Below are 18,744 nucleotides of genomic sequence, written 5' to 3'. Positions count from 1 at the left end.
TGGCCCACCTGGATCATGGGGGTCCTCTCCCCATCTCAAGGTCAAACTGATGAGCAACCTAGATTCAAACAGCAACTTTAACTCCTCCTTGCCTGGAGAGGACAAAGCAGGGTTTTGCACTTGAAACCCTGCACATCACACCCCTGCATGTCCTCCCACTTGAGAGGACCCCCAGTAGAGCTGTAGAAGGGGGTGGGGAAAGGCAGGGTGGAAAAAATGAAGAGAAAGGAAACCAAAGAGTGAGATAGAGAACAGACCTAACAATGAGATCACAGGGGTGTGACATTTTATGAGCAGCATGGAAACTACTGCGAAGCCCCTGAACGAAAACAGCCCTGGAGACTATGTCACCCCAAACCTCACTCCTTGGGGAAGGAGGAGCATATCTGACTTGTGTGTTTTCAGGACTCAAGGAGAAAAGTCCAGATACTTCCAACATTTCTGAACCAGATTGGAGATTGGAAAGGGCTGACCCTTAGCTGCAGGCCTTTAATCCCGAGAGAGACGCCCCACGTGCTCCAGGGCCGATGGCTGCCACAGCCAGTGGGGAGAGGTGGTACAGTGGGAGGCCAGAAGGCAGTGGGAGTTGCCCTCACACAGGGTGGCACTAAGATTAAATGGGATCATATGTGATTTCCTAGCACAGAGAGGAGACGCAGATCCCTCGCTGTTACTCTGAACAGACCTCAATTGACGCAAGGCTCGCTACAGTCCCTGTTCACTCTGCTTCCTTTAAACATCCAATAGTTTTGCTGCAGAAAGGTGGTGCTTGCTTGTGAGGGCCACCCCAGCCCCCTGAAAATGTCAAATTCCAAAACTGAGCTGACCCCAAAGGTTTCAGATGAATTTGTGGACCCGGATGCAGTGCTGGTCCCCCCTCCTTCCCTACTTCCTTCTCTTAATTCTGTGAAAGAAGAGAGGCAGCGAGAGAGGGCACCTCAGCTGTCAGCTGAGGACTAGGGAGTAACGTGGGCATCTTGGTGGAAAGCGTGGCAAGAGGCAAGGTGGGTGGCTTTTTGTAAAAGAGGCAGCACGGGAGGGGTTACGGGACTCCTGAGTGCAATGCGGGACACCTGGGAGGGCTGGCGCTGGAGAGGCACCTTTGAAGAGTTGCAGGGCTTCTGACAGAGCTTGCCCTTTAGCGCTCTCCCCTGCACTCAGATCACGGAAAAGGGGTGGGGTGGAGGGGTGGAGGGTGCCGCGAAGAAAAAAAAATAGCCACCACAGAGCTTCCACTGCATCTGAGATCAGCTCAACACCTGAAGCAGGAGGGCAAAGAAGTCGCACCAGCGCCCAGCAGGGAGGTGCCAGCTCCAGAGCGTCTCCTGAGTCAGCAACCAGAGCCCAGAAAGTGCTCCCAAGGCAGGAGCCATGGCCCAGCCCCCTCCCTGCTGGCTGTGGGTTCTGGGGGCCCTGGCGGGCCTCTCAGCTACCCCAGCTCCCAAGAGCTGTCCTCAGAAGCACTACTGGGCTGGGGGAGAGCTGTGCTGCCGGATGTGTGAGCCAGGTAAGAGGAGGCCCTGTGTGCGGGAGAGAGGACAGGTCTGAGGTCTGGAAAAGGGAAGCAGAGTAGGAGCTCAAACCGGGAGGGGAGACTTGTACCCGCCCCTTCCTCTCCTGGAACTGGGTGAAGCAGCAGCCTCTGGGGCCTCAATCTTGTGCTCCACTCACAGGAACATTCCTCGTGAAGGACTGTGACAGGCCGGGCACGGCTGCTCGCTGTGACCCGTGTACTCCGGGGGTCTCCTTCTCGCCAGACCACCACGCCAGGCCCCACTGCGAGAGCTGCCGCCACTGTAACTCTGGTGAGATGGAGCGCCCTCAGGGAACAAGGCTGCAGAGCTGGGTGAGGGGAGTTGGAGGCTATTTCCAGGCCACAGCAAGTGGGAGATGGGGGGCCCTGTTGGAGGGCCCTACTGATGCGAGGAGAACCCCACTGTTTCAGGAAAGGGGTGAGCAAAATACATGAGAATTCCTTGCTCACCTAAGTCAAAATGATTGTTCATGGATTCTTTTCTCTTCTTGGCAGCAGCCCCCCAAGGTTTGGAAGTTTCTTGTCAAAGCCTCCCTGACTCACTCTGCAGGACTTTTCCCAGTACTGAGCTGTCTGCTCTCCCTGGGTTCCAGCCCAGTGCAACCCACAATCCCTCTCTACAGGACTCAGTCAGGGACACCCCCCCAACACACTCCAAGCATTCGGGCAGCACATGGCTGCAGAACTACAGGGGATGGCAGGCAGAGGTGGGGTGTTCAGGGGGAGGCTGAATGAATCTGGCCCTCTCTGGACCTCAGTCTCCCCATTTGGGAGAAACACAAGTGCCTGAAATCAGCCTGGAGTTTGGTGCCCTGGCTACACGTGGGGAATAGAACTCCCAGGTCTCTGGATGCTCCTCATTGAAAGCAATGGCATTTCACCCATTTTAACCAATCCCTGCCCTTTCTTCAGCCCTCACCTTTCCCTGTTGGCAGACACACCCTGATCACCCCCACCTCAATCCTCTTCACCTTGGCCTACCTCTTCCCCTCCCCACCACCCCCATGCTGGCCCCCATCTCTGTTCTTCCCTTGCAGATCCTTGTCCAGGCTGGCTCATGATTCCTGGTACACCATAAGAAAGTCAAATTCTAGTAGCAACAAGTCAGAATTTGGGAAGAAATAACTCCAGGGCCTTAAGGGCGGGAAGAAAGAATTTGTGTCCTCTTCCTTTCTTGACAAAAGTCACACACTCAAGAAAATTGTTAGGGTTGATGGTCCTCTTTGGCATCCTCCAATCTCCCTTTCTGAGCCCTTCCTCCCACCTGGCCAGGCTCCTCTCCCTGGGTCCCTGGTCAAAGGCATCACCAGCTCCCACATCAGTGCTGCCACCTTGCCCAGGATCAACTTCCTCTTCTCATCCCCAAGCACCTGTGAGACAGCAGCCCCAGTCCAGGGCCCCTCCCCACCCCAGCAGGAGGGCGGCCACAGGCGAGGCTGCAGACCCCCCCACAACACTGCAGGCCACCACGAATGTGAATAAAATGTGTATTTCAAAGGGAAAGGAAATCAGAAAACAGGTAGCTCTCTAGAAAGCTTCAAACCCATCAGGGACCACAGTGGGTGGCACTATCACTAATTGCTAAAAATGACCCAAATGCTCATTAATGGTAGAATGGCTAACTGGACCGTGGCCCATTCAATGGAACCAATACAGCCACCCGAATTCCCCCTCCACGTTAGACTCCACAGGGATGACTCATAAGGAACCAGGTACACGCAGCCAGACACACACGAGTACATGCTGCCTGAGTCTGTGTGTCTAGTACAAAACCAGGCAAATCTAACTTATGTCAGAAGGGAGGTTGGTGGCTATTCTTGGGGGGCGAGGGGTGGTTAGTGACTAGGAGGGAACTTTATCGATCTCCTGGTTCTTGATCTGCTGCTGGTTATGCCTGTGAGTCCACTTCTCTGGCCTTACACTGAGGACATGTCTACCTTTCTATATTATACTTCAGGGAGAAGGTACAAAAATATCAGTAAGGGAGGAAATCATACAAAGTGTTTTGACTTTTTATAGTGCTATTTCTGAACCCAGGAATTTTCTACAAGTTCCAACTTTTTTTTTATAGAGATGGCAAAGGCAGTGGGGACAGTGAGGTGGGGGCACATCTTGGGGGGGGGTGTAAATAGAAAGGACAGCCTGTCCCTGGAAGTGGGAGAGCGTCTGCAGGTCTCTGAAGCCTGAAGATCTCATGTGCCTCTAACCTCCTCTGTCCCCAGGTCTTCTCCTTCGAAACTGCACCCTCACTGCCAATGCCGTGTGCACCTGCCCCAGGGGCAGGCAGTGCCAGGACAAGGAGTGCACCGACTGTGGTCCACCCCTAAACCCTTCACTGACCACTCGTCCCTCTCAGGCCTCGGTCCTACACCCACAACCTACCCACTTACCTTATGTCAACAGTAAGTTCCAGGCAACCCTCTGTTCACTCCTTGGGGTAAGGTCATAACCCAACCCGCCCCCACAGAACTTGCCCCATCATGGTCAGCCTGCCCTGCCTTCCCATCCAGCCTCTCAGGCCTTCAACCTAGCCTAGCGCCCAGCGCTGCTCTCCACCCTATCTGTGTCTTTCCAGAGATGCCGGAAGCCAGGACGATCCAACAAGTGCAGACTCTGATTGAGTTAAGGTCCACCCCAGCTCTCTCCACCCACTGGCCATGTGAGTCCCCCCACCTCCCAGAAGGCATCCAGGGGCGCCAGGAAGCCAGCCTGACAGCTCCCAGGAGCCAGGGTAGGAAGAGGCATGACATGCAAAGTCTGGGGCTTAGGAAAGGCCGAGTGGAGGGAGGATGGACCTGGAGGAGGGTGGGCTGGGTTGAGGGGAGACAAGGGCTAGGCCTCCCCAAAACGCCCTGTGTGTTGCCTGCCTATGACAGCCCAAAGGCCCCTGTGCAGCTCCAACTGCGTCCGCATCTTTGTGGTCTTCTCTGGAATATTTTTTGCTTCCACCTTGGTCGCAGCCCTGTTCCTCCGTCAAAACAGAAAACATGGACTAAGTAAGAGACTACATCCAGGTCTCCCGTGTGACCCTGCTCCTCACCCCACCATCTCAGCCCTGCCCCCCGCCAGGAACCTAAGGGAAGCCGCCCTAGTTCGTCTTCACCAACCTGTTCCCACCAGCTCTTCTCATCCTCTTCCCGGCCCCTCCCTCCTGCCCTCCCCTCCTGGCTACCCCTGCGCAGCCCTTCTCCCAGCCACCCCTCCCCAGCCGCCAACTCCTGGGGTTCTCCTTCTGCAGACAAAGGAGCCATCGCAGCGGCGCCTGCAGAGCCCGGTCCCTACCGCGTGCCCAGGGAGGAGGAGGGCAGCGCCATCCCCAGGGAGGAGGAGGGCAGCGCCATCCCCGTCCAAGAGGATTACCGAAAACCAGAGGCCGCTTCCTACCCCTAAGCATCCTGTGGGGGGGGGGGGGGACCGGGTCCCGGCCTGTCTCACCCCACCAGCCGCTCAGAGGGAGCAAGACGCGGCACCCCCAATTTCAGCACCCCCCACATCGGGACCCTTTCCTATGCAGATGCAGAAGTGCCCCTTCGAGCAGGACAAAGCGGCAGGGGGTGGAGGAGGGGACTCCGGGGCTGCAGGGGCGCGGGGGTGGGGGGCCCCCCGGGGCACACCTGCGCAGGGACGGCGCCCGCGCGCGGGATCGCTGACCTAGAAACCCGGCAAAATAAAGTGACAGATGCCCCGCACTGCGGCTCCCGCGCTCCAACACACACCGGGCTCCTCGCGCGCCTCCCACCGCTGCCCGCGCGGACCTGGGCGCGAGGGAGGAGCCTCCGCGCTCACGTGGCCTGGGGCGGGAGCGGGCGGGGGTGCGTGGGTGTGGCACCAACCTGCCAGCTCCGGGGGAACGCGAGGCGGTGTGCCAGCAGGTCTTGAAATCGCCAGGGAACTTCTCAGGCCGGGCGAGGAGGGGAGGCTTGGTGGACAGAAGGGCGAGCCGCGTGCCGGGTCTGGCACCGGCGACAAATGGCTTCACCTAGAGGCCCAGGCGGCCCTGTGGCCTCTTCCTCAAAGTGAAAGTGAAAGAGGCGAAAGAACAGAAAAGCGTGTACAGGCGGTAGTCCAACAAAGGGCCTTTGGGGAGCCCCCTACCCCAGGGGACAGTGGAAGCGGAGAAGGGCAGAGTGGAGGGGCCTGCGAGCTGCCCCCATGGGCGCGGAGGCCAGGTGGTGCCTGCTGCTCTGCCTGGTTCTGCTGGGGGCTGCTGACCTTGGTGAGTAGGGGAGTCCCTGGAGGGAGGTGGTGGAGTAAGGAAGGCCAGAGAGCTGCTGTTCCCCAAACCCCAGAAGGGTGGCTTCCACCCTTCTAAGCCTAACAGGTGAAATGCTCGGTGACCCCCAAAGTGAGGAGCCAATTGTCTGTATGGGAATAAGGCTGAGAACTCTGGGTGGGAAGGCTACATGAAGAAACAAGGGGCCCCTTCCTGGCTGTGATGGGGGCTGCTGAAGCTTGGGAAGGGGTTCTCTGCCTAGGAAATCACTTGGGAGGGGTTCCTGGAGTGGGAGGGGCAGGCTCCCTGTCATGGCATAAAGCAGAGCCCTGTGACTAGCTGGGGATGGAGAGACCGTTGCCAACACAATGTCCCATCTGCACCCCCACCCCCCATGGTAGTTTTGTCAGTAATTTGCTGAGAATTTGTTTAACTAAGCAATTTTTCAGAAATAGTTTCACAAACCCTGTGAGCAAGGTAAATCCAGGGCTTTAAGTAATTCACACCAAGAAATATTTATCTGGGGCCTCCCTGGTGGTGTAAGGGTTAAGACCCAACCTATGAAGCAATCCACAGCCTCTGCAGCGCGAGTTTGATTCCCGCCAGCCAGGGAGCTACCCACATGGTGCAGCAGACTTCTACTGACTCACTCGCTGCTCCCCTCAGCAGTGTATTTCAGTCAGTCTGCCTGTTCTGTTCCCCACTCTGTCTTTGGTGAATCCTCTCACCCCCACAACTCTGACCTGTACCCCAGCTCTTGTATGCATAAAAAAATAAATCTTTAAAAAAAAAAAGAAGAAGAAGAAGACGTATTTATCTGGAGTGGCAGGTGCCTCCAGAAAGCTGGTTTGGGAATGACAGAAGACAGGGCCACAGAGACAGTGGGACCCTGGAAGACAACTTTCACCCTCCCCCTGCCCCCACTGATGATGCCAGTTTGTGGGGAGCTAGTATAGAAGTGATTTCTATGCAAGAGGGTGCTCATCCAGTCTTTTCCCTGCAGCAGAGAGGCAGTGGCGGGCAGTGGATGTGGTCTTAGATTGCTTCTTGGTGAAGGATGGTGGGCACCATAGTGCTTTTGCCAGCAATGGGAACATGGTGAAGGCCTTGCTTGTGCTGAGGCAGGTGCCAGTGCTGGATGATGGCTCCCTAGAAGGCTTTGCCGACTTCCAACTGGACACACTGTCCAAGGATGACCCACCTGTTACTTTTGAGGCCTCAGGTAAGAGCCCTCCACCCCACGTCCCTCCTCTGGGGCAGTCCAGTTCCCAAACACCTGCGCCCAATCAGCCTAGGTGTTCTCAGTCCAGCTCAACTCTGACACCTTCTCCCATAGCAAAGCTGATACAGATTCCCCAGGCCGAGGCCTTGCTCCATGCTGACTGCAGTGAGGAGAAGGTGACCTGTGAGTTATCCCACTATGATCTCCAAACCAAACAAGACGCCACTGCTGAGAGAGCAACCTGGTTCATCACCAACGTGCAGGTGTCTGGCGGGGGACCTGGCGTCTCCATGGTCCTGAAGACACTCGGGGATGCTGAGAATGGGGCTATCTTGCACCCCACCCTAAACCTGCCCCTGAGCCCCCAAGGGACTGTGCAGACTTCAGGTGAGAACATGAAAAATGGTAGAAAGTTTTTTTTTTCAAAGTAGCCAAAAATGGGCCAGAAGGAGAAAGGAACAACTCCAACTCCATCAACATTGGTCATCTTAGAGTACCTCTAGGCCTCAGCCCTTCCTTCCTAAAGACCCCAAATGGCAATAGTTTCTACCTCACTGGGTGCCTGAGGACATACACTTGGTGCTGCCCATTGCTGTCCAGAGGAGTCTGGAGACAAGCCCAGTTTTTGTCCAGTGAAAAGCTAGCTAGGTTTTGTGCTTCAGGATAATTAGAGCAAAACACAGAATTTGTTCATTATCTCTTACAAGTAAAATCCAGGGCCCTTTCCAACACAGCCCATCCTAGAGGACACAGAGACTTGAGAACACGATGTCAGGTTTCTCCCGTGTTCATCGAATCCAACCAAGTCCAGAGATTAAGGGGATATCTTCCCATCCTTAGAAAGTCCCAGAATACTCAAACTTCCCTCTGGGCCAACCTAGTTGTACCCTGCTCCAGATTTATCCTGCCATGTCCTACCCAGTGTCAGCCATGGTCCCGGAACAACTAGGCATTTCCCATTTTTGGGGGGGGATATTTCATACCACAAAGGTGAGAGAAGAAGCTAATGAGCCCGCTTGTCCTGCCACTCTCTCCAAGGGTCAGTGGTAACCCCTAATTCTGCACCTGCATTTTTCTGGTGAGAGGTCCGTAGCTTTCATCAGATCATCCCGGGGTGAGCAACTCCAAAATGGTCAAGACTAGCCGTGGCCATGCTGCCTTTCCATAGCCCCATTTCTTTGTGGCTCCGTCTGATGGGGCCTGAGCTCAGTGACCTCGCCGTCCAAGAGAGAAGGCAGGGGCAGGTGTGTGTCTGCAGCTCAGAGATCAGGTGACCTGGAGGAGAAAGCAATCCACGATCATCCCTCTTTCTCACCACAGTGGAGTTCCAGGTGACAACACAGACGCCGTCCCTGAAGGGCCTGCTGGGGTCCTCGACCTCCTTGCACTGCGGCTTCTCCATGGCACCAGGCTTGGACCTCCTCAGCGTGGAGTGGCGGTGGCAGCACAAAGGCAGTGGCCAGGGGGTGTACCGCTGGGCCATGGGACAGGGGCAGGCCAGGCGGGAAGGCGCTACCCTGGACGCTGAGCAGCTACTCGTGGCCGGGGATGCTTCCCTCACCCTACCCAGCCTCACTGTGAAGGACGAGGGCTCCTACATCTGCCTGGTCACCACCTCTATGTACCAAGCTCAACAGATCATCCAGCTCAATGTCCAAGGTGAGGCCAGATCCTGGGGAGAGGGGTAGAGACAAGTCTATTGGAGTGTTTTGTAGGATGGGAGCCTACAAGGGCAACTTTCCGAGAGGCAGCCGGTGTCCCCACACCCTCAAGGCCATCTCCATCCTAGAAACACAGATGGCATCAGATTAAGTGTCCTGCCAGACTGCAGGATAATTCCATCGAGAAATTTGCCAGCCAGGACCCTGCTGCCCTGCCCTGGCTGTCTGTCTCCAATCACCCCTGTCCTTTTGGACCACATTCTAGAAGGAGCAGCAGCAAACCAAGGAGGGGTGGTGGGAGCAGTCCTGACAGAAGCGACGTCCTATAATCACTGGCCCGTAGTGAGCCTAAGAAGCAGGCCAACCTTGAGTTGGTTCTACTGTTGTTTTTCAGTGACCCTTAGGGCCTGCATCCAGGGTAGACCTGGCATACCTTGACACACCAGTGAGGAGGAAGCTTCAGCCTCCACCATCTGCTCGAAGCAGAAAGACTTTGGTCCCTCTGCTGTCCCTTGGATCCCTCTGGAATCTTAGTGCTCATTTTTTTTCTTCCAGCTTCTCCCAAAGTACGACTGAGCCAGGCAAGCAATGCTCTGCCACCCACCCTCATCTGCCAAGTCGTTGGCTATTACCCCCTGGACATGGCTGTGACATGGACAAGAAAGGAGCAGGGTGGAGCCCCGGTCCAAGTCCCCAAGGCCTCCTTGTCCAGCCTCCGGCAGAGCCCCGCAGGCACCTATAGCATCTCCTCCTCCCTGACAGCAGAACCTGGCTCTTCAGGTGCCAGTTACACCTGCCAGGTCACCCACATCTCCCTGGAGGAGCCCCTCAAGGCCAGCATCTGGGTTGCCCCGCCAGGTAATGGAAATGCTCTCCTTTCCCCACCTCTACCCTTGGGCTTGTGGCTCTCCTGCCTCCAGCTCGTCCTAACCCCATTCTGCCTCCCACAGCCCTGGCTTCGTCTTTCCCAGGATGCAGCCTGGGAAAAGCCCCCATTGTACCCCGACTCCTGACACTCCATGTGGTATGCTGAGAGCTGGCGATCGGGTTGAATAGTTGCAGATCCTGCCCTCAAGGAGCTCAGTGCTTGGGAGAGACAGACTAGGCCATCAGGGAAGATGACCTGGGGGACAGGTATCAGCTGGGCTAGCCAGTTCAGGGGCAAGGGAACCCCAAAACAGAAAGAACAGCATGTACAGAGCCCTAATTATAAAACAGTCCAGAGAGATGTGGGGAACTGCACTGTTAGAGGCAAGGGATATGGGGGTGGGAGCGCTGAAGTTTGAGAACTATACTTATTGAGCATTTACATGACGCAAACACAGTACTGAGCACTTGGGAGTAGGACCACGAGGATGATTGTGCCTCCCTTAGATCCAGGAATAAACTGGCACTTACAGATGCTAAGTAGTATGTGCAAGGTCACCTACGCAGTCAGTGGTAAAAAAGAAAGTGTGAAGGAACGGGCAGCCTGATTCACCTACAACCTCTCACCCTGTACTGCTACCAGCGGGCAGATCACGCTGAGCCTTCAAGCTGGAACTTGATCCCGGAGCCCCAGAATGTCACTGAGAGGTTTTAAAGAGGAAGGAACTGGCACCTGGACAGGCAAATGTCCAGGAGCACTGGGCATTAGTGGGTGGCTCACTAGACTGTAAACCTTCCCCCAAACTGGGACTTCCTCTCAGCTTACATCACTCCCCAGCTCCTGATAAAATTCCAGCTTAACTATCAACAGCTACTGGAAGCTAAACCCTCTTCCAAAGCAATAGGAGAAAAATAAGGTTCCAAGGGAGGAAGAAGGAATTGTGTGTGGAGCAACACAAAACATCCAACACCCCTGAGCAAGTATGAATGCTGTGCCCCAGTTCCTGGGGGTGCGGGAGAGGACAGCACTTGCTAGGCGCTCCTGGACAGGGGTCTCTCTCACACCCATGCACGCGTGTGTGCGCGCACACACACACACACACACACACTCCCTTGAGGAAGAGGAGGCTCCCTGATCCTCTTCCCACTGACTCCTGCCCACGCTGCTCTCACCCATAGAGCGGAGAGTGACTTTCAGTGCTTTTGGTGTCCTCATTGCGAGCGCCCTCTTCGTTCTTACCCTGTGGTTCCTGGGGCTACACAGACGATAAGGTAAGAGCCCTGCCCTTACCTGGGGTCCCACCTCACTTGTAGAGCAACCTGCTCTAAGCACCCAAACCAGGGGTAAAGCCCAGGCATCCCCAATGCCACCTGCCACCCGTCCCCCTCGATCCCCAGCTTTTAGGGTTACCACAATTAAAACCAACCTCATTCCCTTTTACTTTCTCCTAGCTACCTCCCCAGGGTCTGCCAAGGCTCTATAGGACTCAGGGAAGCTGCTCTCCTGCCTCAGAGTGAAGAGAAAGAGTGGTCAAGTTCTCCCAGAAGGACTCTAAACCAGCACTCAGAAAGGCCCCCAGAAAAACAAGGAGCTTGGGCCTGCTTTCCTTCACTGTGCACCTTCACCGCCAAGGGAGCCGCGAGGAGGTGACAAGGCCACTGGAGAGCTGCATGGCTGGGGGAGGTTAACACAGACCTGAGGGGCAGCGGCAGGAAAAGAAATTAAGGGAGGCATGCTTGAGGGCCGTGGGAAAGGGATGGGCCACGGGCCACCTGCACAAACCTTGAACTCCATCCAAATAAAAACCCTGGTCCTCGAGGCAAAGCTGTTCCACTTTCCTGTCTGTCCCCATGCTGTCCCCACGCTGTCCCCAAGCCCAGCTGCCCCATCTGTAACGTGTTCAAGCTGTGAAACTCCAGCCCTCAGAGGCTGCTCTGGTGCCCTCCCAGCTGTGTGACCTTGAGCTGCCCCCCAGGGTCTGCTCCTTAGACAGTCACTGGGTATGTCAGTGACTGGGTATTTCCTCACTCCCTCAGCTGCAGGGCAGAGGTTTCCTTCCCTTCAGTTCTAAAATGTGGCCGGGCAGTACAGCGGCACTCGTCACAGGAGAAGCACGTGAGGATGAGGGGACCATGGCATGTGGCCTGAGTGTGGTCTCTGGGGCAGGCAGACCGCATTAGAAGGAGGTAGATGGAGCTGGCTGAGGAAACCTGCAGTTGTTTGTCAGGTGAGGGGCCCACTCAGCTTCCTGTCATCACTTCCTCTCATGGCACCTGAAAGGGCGGCTGCCTCCCGTAGGGTAGGGACGCTGAGAGCAGAGACCACTTCCTCTGCCAACACAGCTCTTTCATCTCCACCAGACCATACAGCACACAAGCCAGTCCTTCCAGCACCCCCCACCCCCAGTTACCCCAACCCAAACAACAGCCAAGTCAGTTTAGTGGTAGGAATTTGTATTTTTTGCCTTTGTTGAGAATACATGAAATCGGTAGATATGCACATGCCTTTGGTGGAAGTACAACTGTTATCGTTCTATACAAGTATGAGATTGGGGGGTAGGAAAAAAGACAAAGAGGTGACGACAGACACACAGTGGAAACCCCACATCATCTCATGGCAAACTCAAGAAGGGGATGTGGGAAGCTCGGCTTTGCTGGGCTGCAGAGTCCCAGGCTTTAGTTGCATATTTGCTCATGCACATGGCGGGGGGAGAGAGGGGGGTGTTAGGGGGGAGACAGCAAGGACACAGAGAGGATGCACGGTGGGGTGAGAAAGAAAGTGGAAAGGCTAAATCCCCCCCAAAGAACAAAGCCACTAGATCTGCTGAGCCTCAGAGGGAGGAAAACCCAGGAAAAAATTCCTGTGACAGGACTGGGTAGGCCAAGAGGGCGGATGTGCTCCAGGCCTGGGCCACATCGAGGAAAGTGGTGATTCTTCTCCAGCGGTGACCCCCTGCACTAGGCAAGGAGGAGCCCAGGGGAGAGTGGAGACCTTCGAGGGGGCCGCTGGGAGGGTACACTGACTGCTTTCTTCCAGCTCTTCAGTCCTGCCCTGGGGCAGGACGAAGGGAACGTGGGGAACAGGGCCAAAGGGAGAGGAAGGATGGTTTTGCGCCATGAAATGCTGCTGCATGGAAAGGGAGCCTCCAGACCCATCCCAGCCTGGCCTGTCTCTTGTTACTGGTGGACCGGCGGACAGACAGAACAAAGAGTCATGGCATTCCCCGCTTCCGCCCCCAGCCTGCCCCACCCTTGCCCCTGGGTCTGCCCTACTCAAAACCCTGGCCTGAAGCTCAGCAATGGCCCCCAGGTTGGGCCCAGCAGCTCTCATTCTTAGCTTCCTCTGTACCCATGATCCACGTGAAGAGGAGGGAAGAAAGGAGACAAAGTGGGGTTCAGGTGGGCAAGGGCACTTCAAAAGGGGAGGTAGCATAGGAAGGACAAAGAGGTGGCTCTCGACGAGAGGGCCTGCCCACCCAAGACCAAGCTGGTGCACCCTGGGCTCCTGTGAATACTCAGGATCAGCCAAGCCTCAGGCAGAACCTCTTGCCTCATCCGTCTTTGCCAAGTACACAGGGATATACTCAGGGGGGCATGAGGACAGGACTCCCTGAGAGTCTAAAAGCCTCACTTCCAACACCCTCACAGGTGTCGGAACAGGAATAGAGGAACAGGACTCTCCGTAACGAGAGGGCAAGAAGCGGCTTCCTCTGCGCTTGTTTTCCAATTAGACTCTTGACTTGCTGTTTGTCGCAACTGACAGGCATCCTCTCTTTATCTATTTTCTATTCTCTCTGTATCTATTTATCAATTAAAACTAACTGTGAGTTGGCTGTGTGAAATTACTTGTGCCCTAATGAACAATCCAGGATGCTGCTGAAAATGTGGACAAGACCTTCTGCCACTGAAGGGACAGGAGACGGCTCCTTCAGGTCTGAGTTTGTAGGGCGGGATGCCGCCAGGACGGGAGAGAGAGCCCTGCATTTTCACAGCATGCATTCTCCTGGTCTCTGGAGGACCAAGGAGAAAGCTGTAAGATCCCTGAAGACTTACAAAATCTTGGACTACCAGATTAGAAATAACTACAAAAAACAGGCTTGACTCTCTGAAAGGTATTGCACCAGGACTGCACTGGACCACAGGGTCCTCTTGAGGCCTGGAGAAGGAGAGGCGCTCCCAGCAGCCAGGGCAGCCCAGGCGGGCTGCAGTTCTCCAGCTGTCCACCGCCGTTTCCTGCAGCACCCTGGCCTTTTCGGACAGCACCGCAGACAACAATCCCATTCTCCTCCCCTGATCTCCGCACCTTCTTGGACACATCACCTCAGCTATGCCCCTCAACCCTTTCCCTGCCTTTCAGTTATTTTTGGCCTTGGGAAAACGTAGAATATGTAAGAAGGGAGGAGGTGCCAGCTGTTGCTCTTCAGGTTGTTACTTCAAGACTGCACCACGAGCAGCATTTCTAGTGTTCAGGGACATAGTGCAAATGAAAGCAACAAAAAAAGAGGAATGGGCAATGGAGGAGCCTGGGCTGGGATGGAGGAAGGTGGATGAGGAAGTTGGTTGAGAGAGCAAACAGAGGGAGAGGGACATGGGTTTGGATGGCAATGGAGAACAGGGGAGGGGTGGCACATTCTCAAGTAAAAAAGTAGACTGGACACAGGAATCAGGAAGTCCCAGATGGAAAAGAGAAAGAGACAGGAGAAAACAAGAGGGCAAATTACATCAAGTTACTAGACATTTGCGACTTTCACTCATTGGTGGCCCCATCCCTGCAGTCTCCCTCTGACCCAAGCCGGTGACAAACAGCATAGCCCTACTTCCTCAGAGTGGGAGGGACCATCCTCCCACAGGATCTTGCAAAGGGAAGGCTTGTCCATCAAGGAAGTCCTTTGTCTCTGCCCTTCCTCCCTCCCCACCAGGTGATGACCCCGCAGCAGCGATCTCCATACCTCAGTCAGAGCAGCCCCACTCCCCAGGCAGCAGGCAGGCAGGCAGGGCTGGGAGATGACTCCGGGACCTTCCCACCTCTTCACCCCACCAGCAACCTCAGCGATACTTACTTACAATAACTACCACGATGATGGCACAGATAGCTCCCAGCATGATCATCATCTGCGGAAAGAGTGACAAAATATGAGCCTTTGGGTGTGGTCAAGGAGGACATGAGCCAGGGCCAGAGACATGGGAACAGAGCATCTTCCACCCTTGGGACAGTAGAAGAAAGTACACTTCACCCAGGAGTCCGCCAGCCTTTAAGGGAGGACCTGGCTCTCGTGCTCCCATCAACAGGAACCCCTGTGCCACAGCTGAAGCATCTCAGAAGCATCAGTGAGCTCTGCAGCTTACTCCTTTTTGCTTGGTTCATTGCCTGAAGACTTTGAAAGGAACCCCAAAAGTGGGCCAGGCAATTGGATCATTTCAGCTAATTGCTAAAAGTCAGGTATTTCAAAATACAGCTATCCAGTCATTGTATTGACATTGGGGTATCTGGGGAAGGAACCAGGTGAACTTTTACAGGGGAGTCCTTTGGGGGAAACCAGCCTGACAAACCATTCCCCAAACCCTCAGGGTATTAGGCTCCACTTACAGGGTTCTAAGTACTCTAGCCCACCCTAGTGGCCACTGCTGATAATACACCTCAAAAAGAGGAGATAGGCCCTTCCCTTCTAAAAGTACTACCCCTGCTCCTGCACCATTAGAGGGAAGGAAAGTAGAACCTGAGGGTTCTCTTGCTTTGCATGAATTGAGGCTCAAGTAAATAATGGGGAGAAGAAAAGAAAATCCACCTTGCAATTTTTCCACCAATACTTCCTCTTTAACTTGGCAGCACTGCTCTCAAATTGTGATGCTCCCGCCTGCAAGGCGTCAGCTCGGTCATCCAGCTCTGACAGCTTCTGGTCCCTCTCCAGGACCTTGTCCACATTCACACGCATGATGTCCACCACCTAAGAGGGGGGTGCAAAAACAAAGCTGCTAAGCACCCTGCTAGAGGCCTGGGAAAGAACAATGCCCAGAGCATGACAGATCTGGCCCTGGATAATTCTAAGGGATACTTGCCTCCCACCCTTTAAAAGCACCTCCATAAAAAAAGAGGCACTCCTAAGGGTCTATGATTTGGAAACTCTCAGAGAAAAAGTCATCACCTACCTCTTCCACTTGTGCCTGGGTTTGCTGGAGTCGTCTGTTACTGGTCATATTAGGGGGAGGGCCAGGGGGACCTCCACCTGGGGCAGCCCCTTCTGCCCCTTCAGCAGGTGGCTGAGCTGGAGCAGACCTGTGGAGAGAAGTGGACAGAGTACAAAAATAACAGAGACAAGACAGGAGTCACATGTACTCTCCCCCCAGACCACCAAAGCAATGGTGACTTGGTGATACACAAATAGAAGTGAGTCTGCCTCCTTGGCAGTACCAAGTGGGAGATGCGGCATAAAAAGCAGCAGCAAATGATGAAAGATCCCATTAAAACATTTAGACGGGACTCAGGGACATCTAGGGGGGCATCAAAAGGACTTGTTTGGGCTATTCTCTGACCCAAACTCAAACACATCCTCTGGCACAGTGGCACAGAGGGACACATGGCACACAGCCCTGGCCAGCTGGCTTCTCCATGACTGTCAGAAGCCTTTCCCTGAAGTCAAACTGGAAAACACCAATCTAGGTGAGAAGAAATTCATACAATAGGCTAAACCTCAAGACAAGTCTATGAACTGAACAGCTCTTCTGTCCAAAGTGTGAATATAAAAGAAAAGGGCAAGCTGACAGACTTGACGCAGGGGATTCAGTTATCAGCTAGATTTCACCAATGATTAGTATATTGGGGGTGCTGTAAGGACAACTTGGAGAATCACCAAAGGCAAGGCCTCTGTAGGTGGAGTGAGTCAGGACTGTTCACTTGCTCTGTTTTTGGCAGAGAAGATGGGGGTTTCAATTAAATGAAATTGAGGCCCAAAGCAATCATATCAGTTATGAAAATGTTCCAAAAATACAGACAAGAAACAAAAATGCTGGAAAAGGTCTTCAATGTATATGCATGATGGACATTTCGTCCCTTTCTCTTTTAGATTTAGCGTCAGGTCTCAGGAGATCCCCTAATCCCTTACATCACAAAGAGAAACCTTGGTTTACACTACTATACAGTTCTCTTTCCATTAGTCTTAGTGAGAAATAATCTCATGGAGGGTCTTCAAAATAAACGCTTCTCCATTTCCTAACACATGGAGGATAAATTCTCCTCCTAAACAATTCCCAGGAGTCTAACCTAAGGCATGAAATTTTCCCTGTCAAGCAAGGACCCACAGGTTCTTGGGCAAGCTCTCCAATATGATGGTGAATATAAATTACAACAAGAACCAGAAGCAAAATCTCACAGAACATATTTCATAGAGTAGGCCAGAAGTAAATGCACTACAGATTAAATCATCACAAAGTCATCAAAAAAGAAATGCCTTGACTACTCACACTAGAATACCCAGAAGTTCCTCCTCCCTAACTAAGTGAATTTTTTACTGTTTAAAAGATAGAAAAAATAAGCTCTCACAGTGGCTATACTAGCAGATTGCATACACCCGACTCACCCCTATTTAAGGAATTGCTTTCTCATTTCCCTCTAAGGCACTAAGGAGGCAAATGAAGGAAAAAATACCAAGCCATGGATGCCACAGGACTCTTGTGCTACTACTGAGCTAAGCAATCTAGTTCTCCAGTGAAAGTGGAAAATTCAATGAATAGGTAGCTGCTGGTGTTTGGCCTTGGAAGCAGTCCAGGATGGTGGCACCAATGACAAGATTAAGGTCAGAGACCTCGTGATGCCCTGCTAGTCACCATGCTTTCTCCATCTCCTTCCCTTCATCCCACATGGGTGCTAATGGGACAGTCAGCTGAGAAGGATCCCCCTACCCAACATGAAAACAAATGAATCCTAGGACTTGGCCAAAATGCCTAGAATATCATATACGGTTAAAAGCACATAAATAAAGCAGAGAAAAAGGGAATTGGTTATAAAGCACTTAGAGGGAACATTTTGATTGCTACTTGTTGGGAATGGGGAACACTCAGGAGTAAAATATCCAGGGGTAGTTATAACCCTTATGTAACATAAGCAAATCACTTCCCCTTTTTGTCACTAAGAGAACACAAAATACATCTAAGACCAGGCCAGGACTTTAGGCAGTAATAAGAAAAATAATAAACATATTTGGGTCCTGATAGGACAGTACTTCATGAACTATGCCTAGCTATAGTTCTCCCTCAGAAGATGTTCAAGATGGTTAGAGACTAAGCTAAACACGTTGGGGAAAGCCAGGGGAATTTCTTACTGTCTAAAAGATAGAAAAAAGAAGCTTCCAAATACTTGGTTTAGACTCAAAGACAAGAAACCCCCTCCAATACGGGTGGCCTTGGGATGAATGGCTGCTGGGAATCACAAGCTACTGTCCCTTGAGTCTTTCTGAGTTGCTCACCTGGCGCCACAGAACTGACAGATAAGTTTCTGGAGCTTTGCTCACCGCCAGGGTTGAGGAGTAGGGGGAGTAAATGCCACAGTTGGGGTGATGAGCATACACAAACCCAGAGATTGCGAAGCAACTCAAGTTACTAACTCGCCTAGGTGCACCGACAGAGCTCGCAGGTACTGATTCAGTCAGACAAGAAAGACCCCAGAAGCGCCTCTCCATCTAGGGTTTCCACACCCTATCTTCGCCCTCTCCCTACCCCGAGTCCCGAATGTGGAGCCCCGCAGGCGAGAGGAGGAGGTGCAATGAATGTGGGACCCCCGCGCCCCTGGCCCGCCAGTGAGGTGCTGACTGTGGCTGGTGCAGTAATGGGGTGCTGTCCCCCCTCGCCGGGGGTGGCCAGGTCTGGGGGCGGCGGGCGGTGGTGGCTCCCCGCATCGCCGCAGCTGCTGCAATGCGCCATTTTCCGTCCCGCAGAGTCCGGCGCGGGGGGTGAGAGTTGGCAAGACGGTGTCCAGTCCCCCACACCAGCGTCAACTCACATTTTTCTGACAGGGAGTAGGGGTCCGTCTCCTCTCCGGAGGCTGCGGCGAGACACCCAGCGAGGGGAAATCTGCAGCTGAACTGCACGGAACCGCCGAGCTCCGCCTGCTGCAAAACACCCGGAGCTCTAGCTGCGGCGGAACTTACCGCAGCTGCCCCGCCGCTCCCGGCTTTATTAGCGCTGGCCACGCCCCCCGGCTAGAGCGGCCCAATCCACGCCCAGGACAAGCGTCCATCCAGAAGGCACACCCTAC

At 53.9% G+C, this 18,744-nt stretch overlaps 3 protein-coding genes across 4 annotated transcripts; 2 read left to right on the top strand and 1 right to left on the bottom strand.

Moving 5' to 3' along the window:
• Window positions 1–1,371: 1,371 nt before the first annotated feature.
• CD27 (CD27 molecule) lies at window positions 1,372–4,611 on the top strand. The gene is made up of 6 exons (XM_054696784.1): window positions 1,372–1,507; window positions 1,674–1,805; window positions 3,757–3,936; window positions 4,110–4,193; window positions 4,411–4,548; window positions 4,604–4,611. The coding sequence occupies exons 1-6, from the start codon at window positions 1,372–1,374 to the stop codon at window positions 4,609–4,611; spliced, it is 678 nt and encodes a 225-aa protein (XP_054552759.1).
• Window positions 4,612–5,361: 750 nt separating this feature from the next.
• On the top strand, window positions 5,362–11,336 carry TAPBPL (TAP binding protein like). 2 transcript variants are annotated; one of them, XM_037514498.1, is made up of 7 exons: window positions 5,362–5,750; window positions 6,754–6,969; window positions 7,084–7,356; window positions 8,290–8,628; window positions 9,186–9,488; window positions 10,677–10,769; window positions 10,950–11,336. In XM_037514498.1, exons 1-6 carry the CDS (start codon window positions 5,687–5,689, stop codon window positions 10,766–10,768), a joined length of 1,287 nt encoding a protein of 428 aa, XP_037370395.1. In that variant the 5' UTR covers window positions 5,362–5,686; the 3' UTR covers window position 10,769; window positions 10,950–11,336. The 2 variants fall into 2 exon arrangements, with proteins under 2 accessions (XP_037370395.1, XP_037370394.1); XM_037514497.1 differs by having other exon boundaries at window positions 6,751–6,969.
• On the bottom strand, window positions 6,200–18,637 carry VAMP1 (vesicle associated membrane protein 1). Its single transcript, XM_037514499.2, has 5 exons — window positions 18,490–18,637; window positions 15,645–15,771; window positions 15,284–15,442; window positions 14,558–14,609; window positions 6,200–8,244 (listed from the first exon to the last, which is right to left on the bottom strand). Coding segments are annotated over exons 1-5 (516 nt in total). The 5' UTR covers window positions 18,492–18,637; the 3' UTR covers window positions 6,200–8,068.
• Window positions 18,638–18,744: the final 107 nt, after the last annotated feature.

The sequence above is a fragment of the Talpa occidentalis genome, unplaced genomic scaffold (assembly GCF_014898055.3).
Source record: "Talpa occidentalis isolate TD23 unplaced genomic scaffold, MPIMG_talOcc4v2.1 talOcc4.16, whole genome shotgun sequence".
Taxonomy (NCBI): domain Eukaryota; kingdom Metazoa; phylum Chordata; class Mammalia; order Eulipotyphla; family Talpidae; genus Talpa; species Talpa occidentalis.
This window is presented reverse-complemented; position numbering and strand designations above follow the sequence as displayed.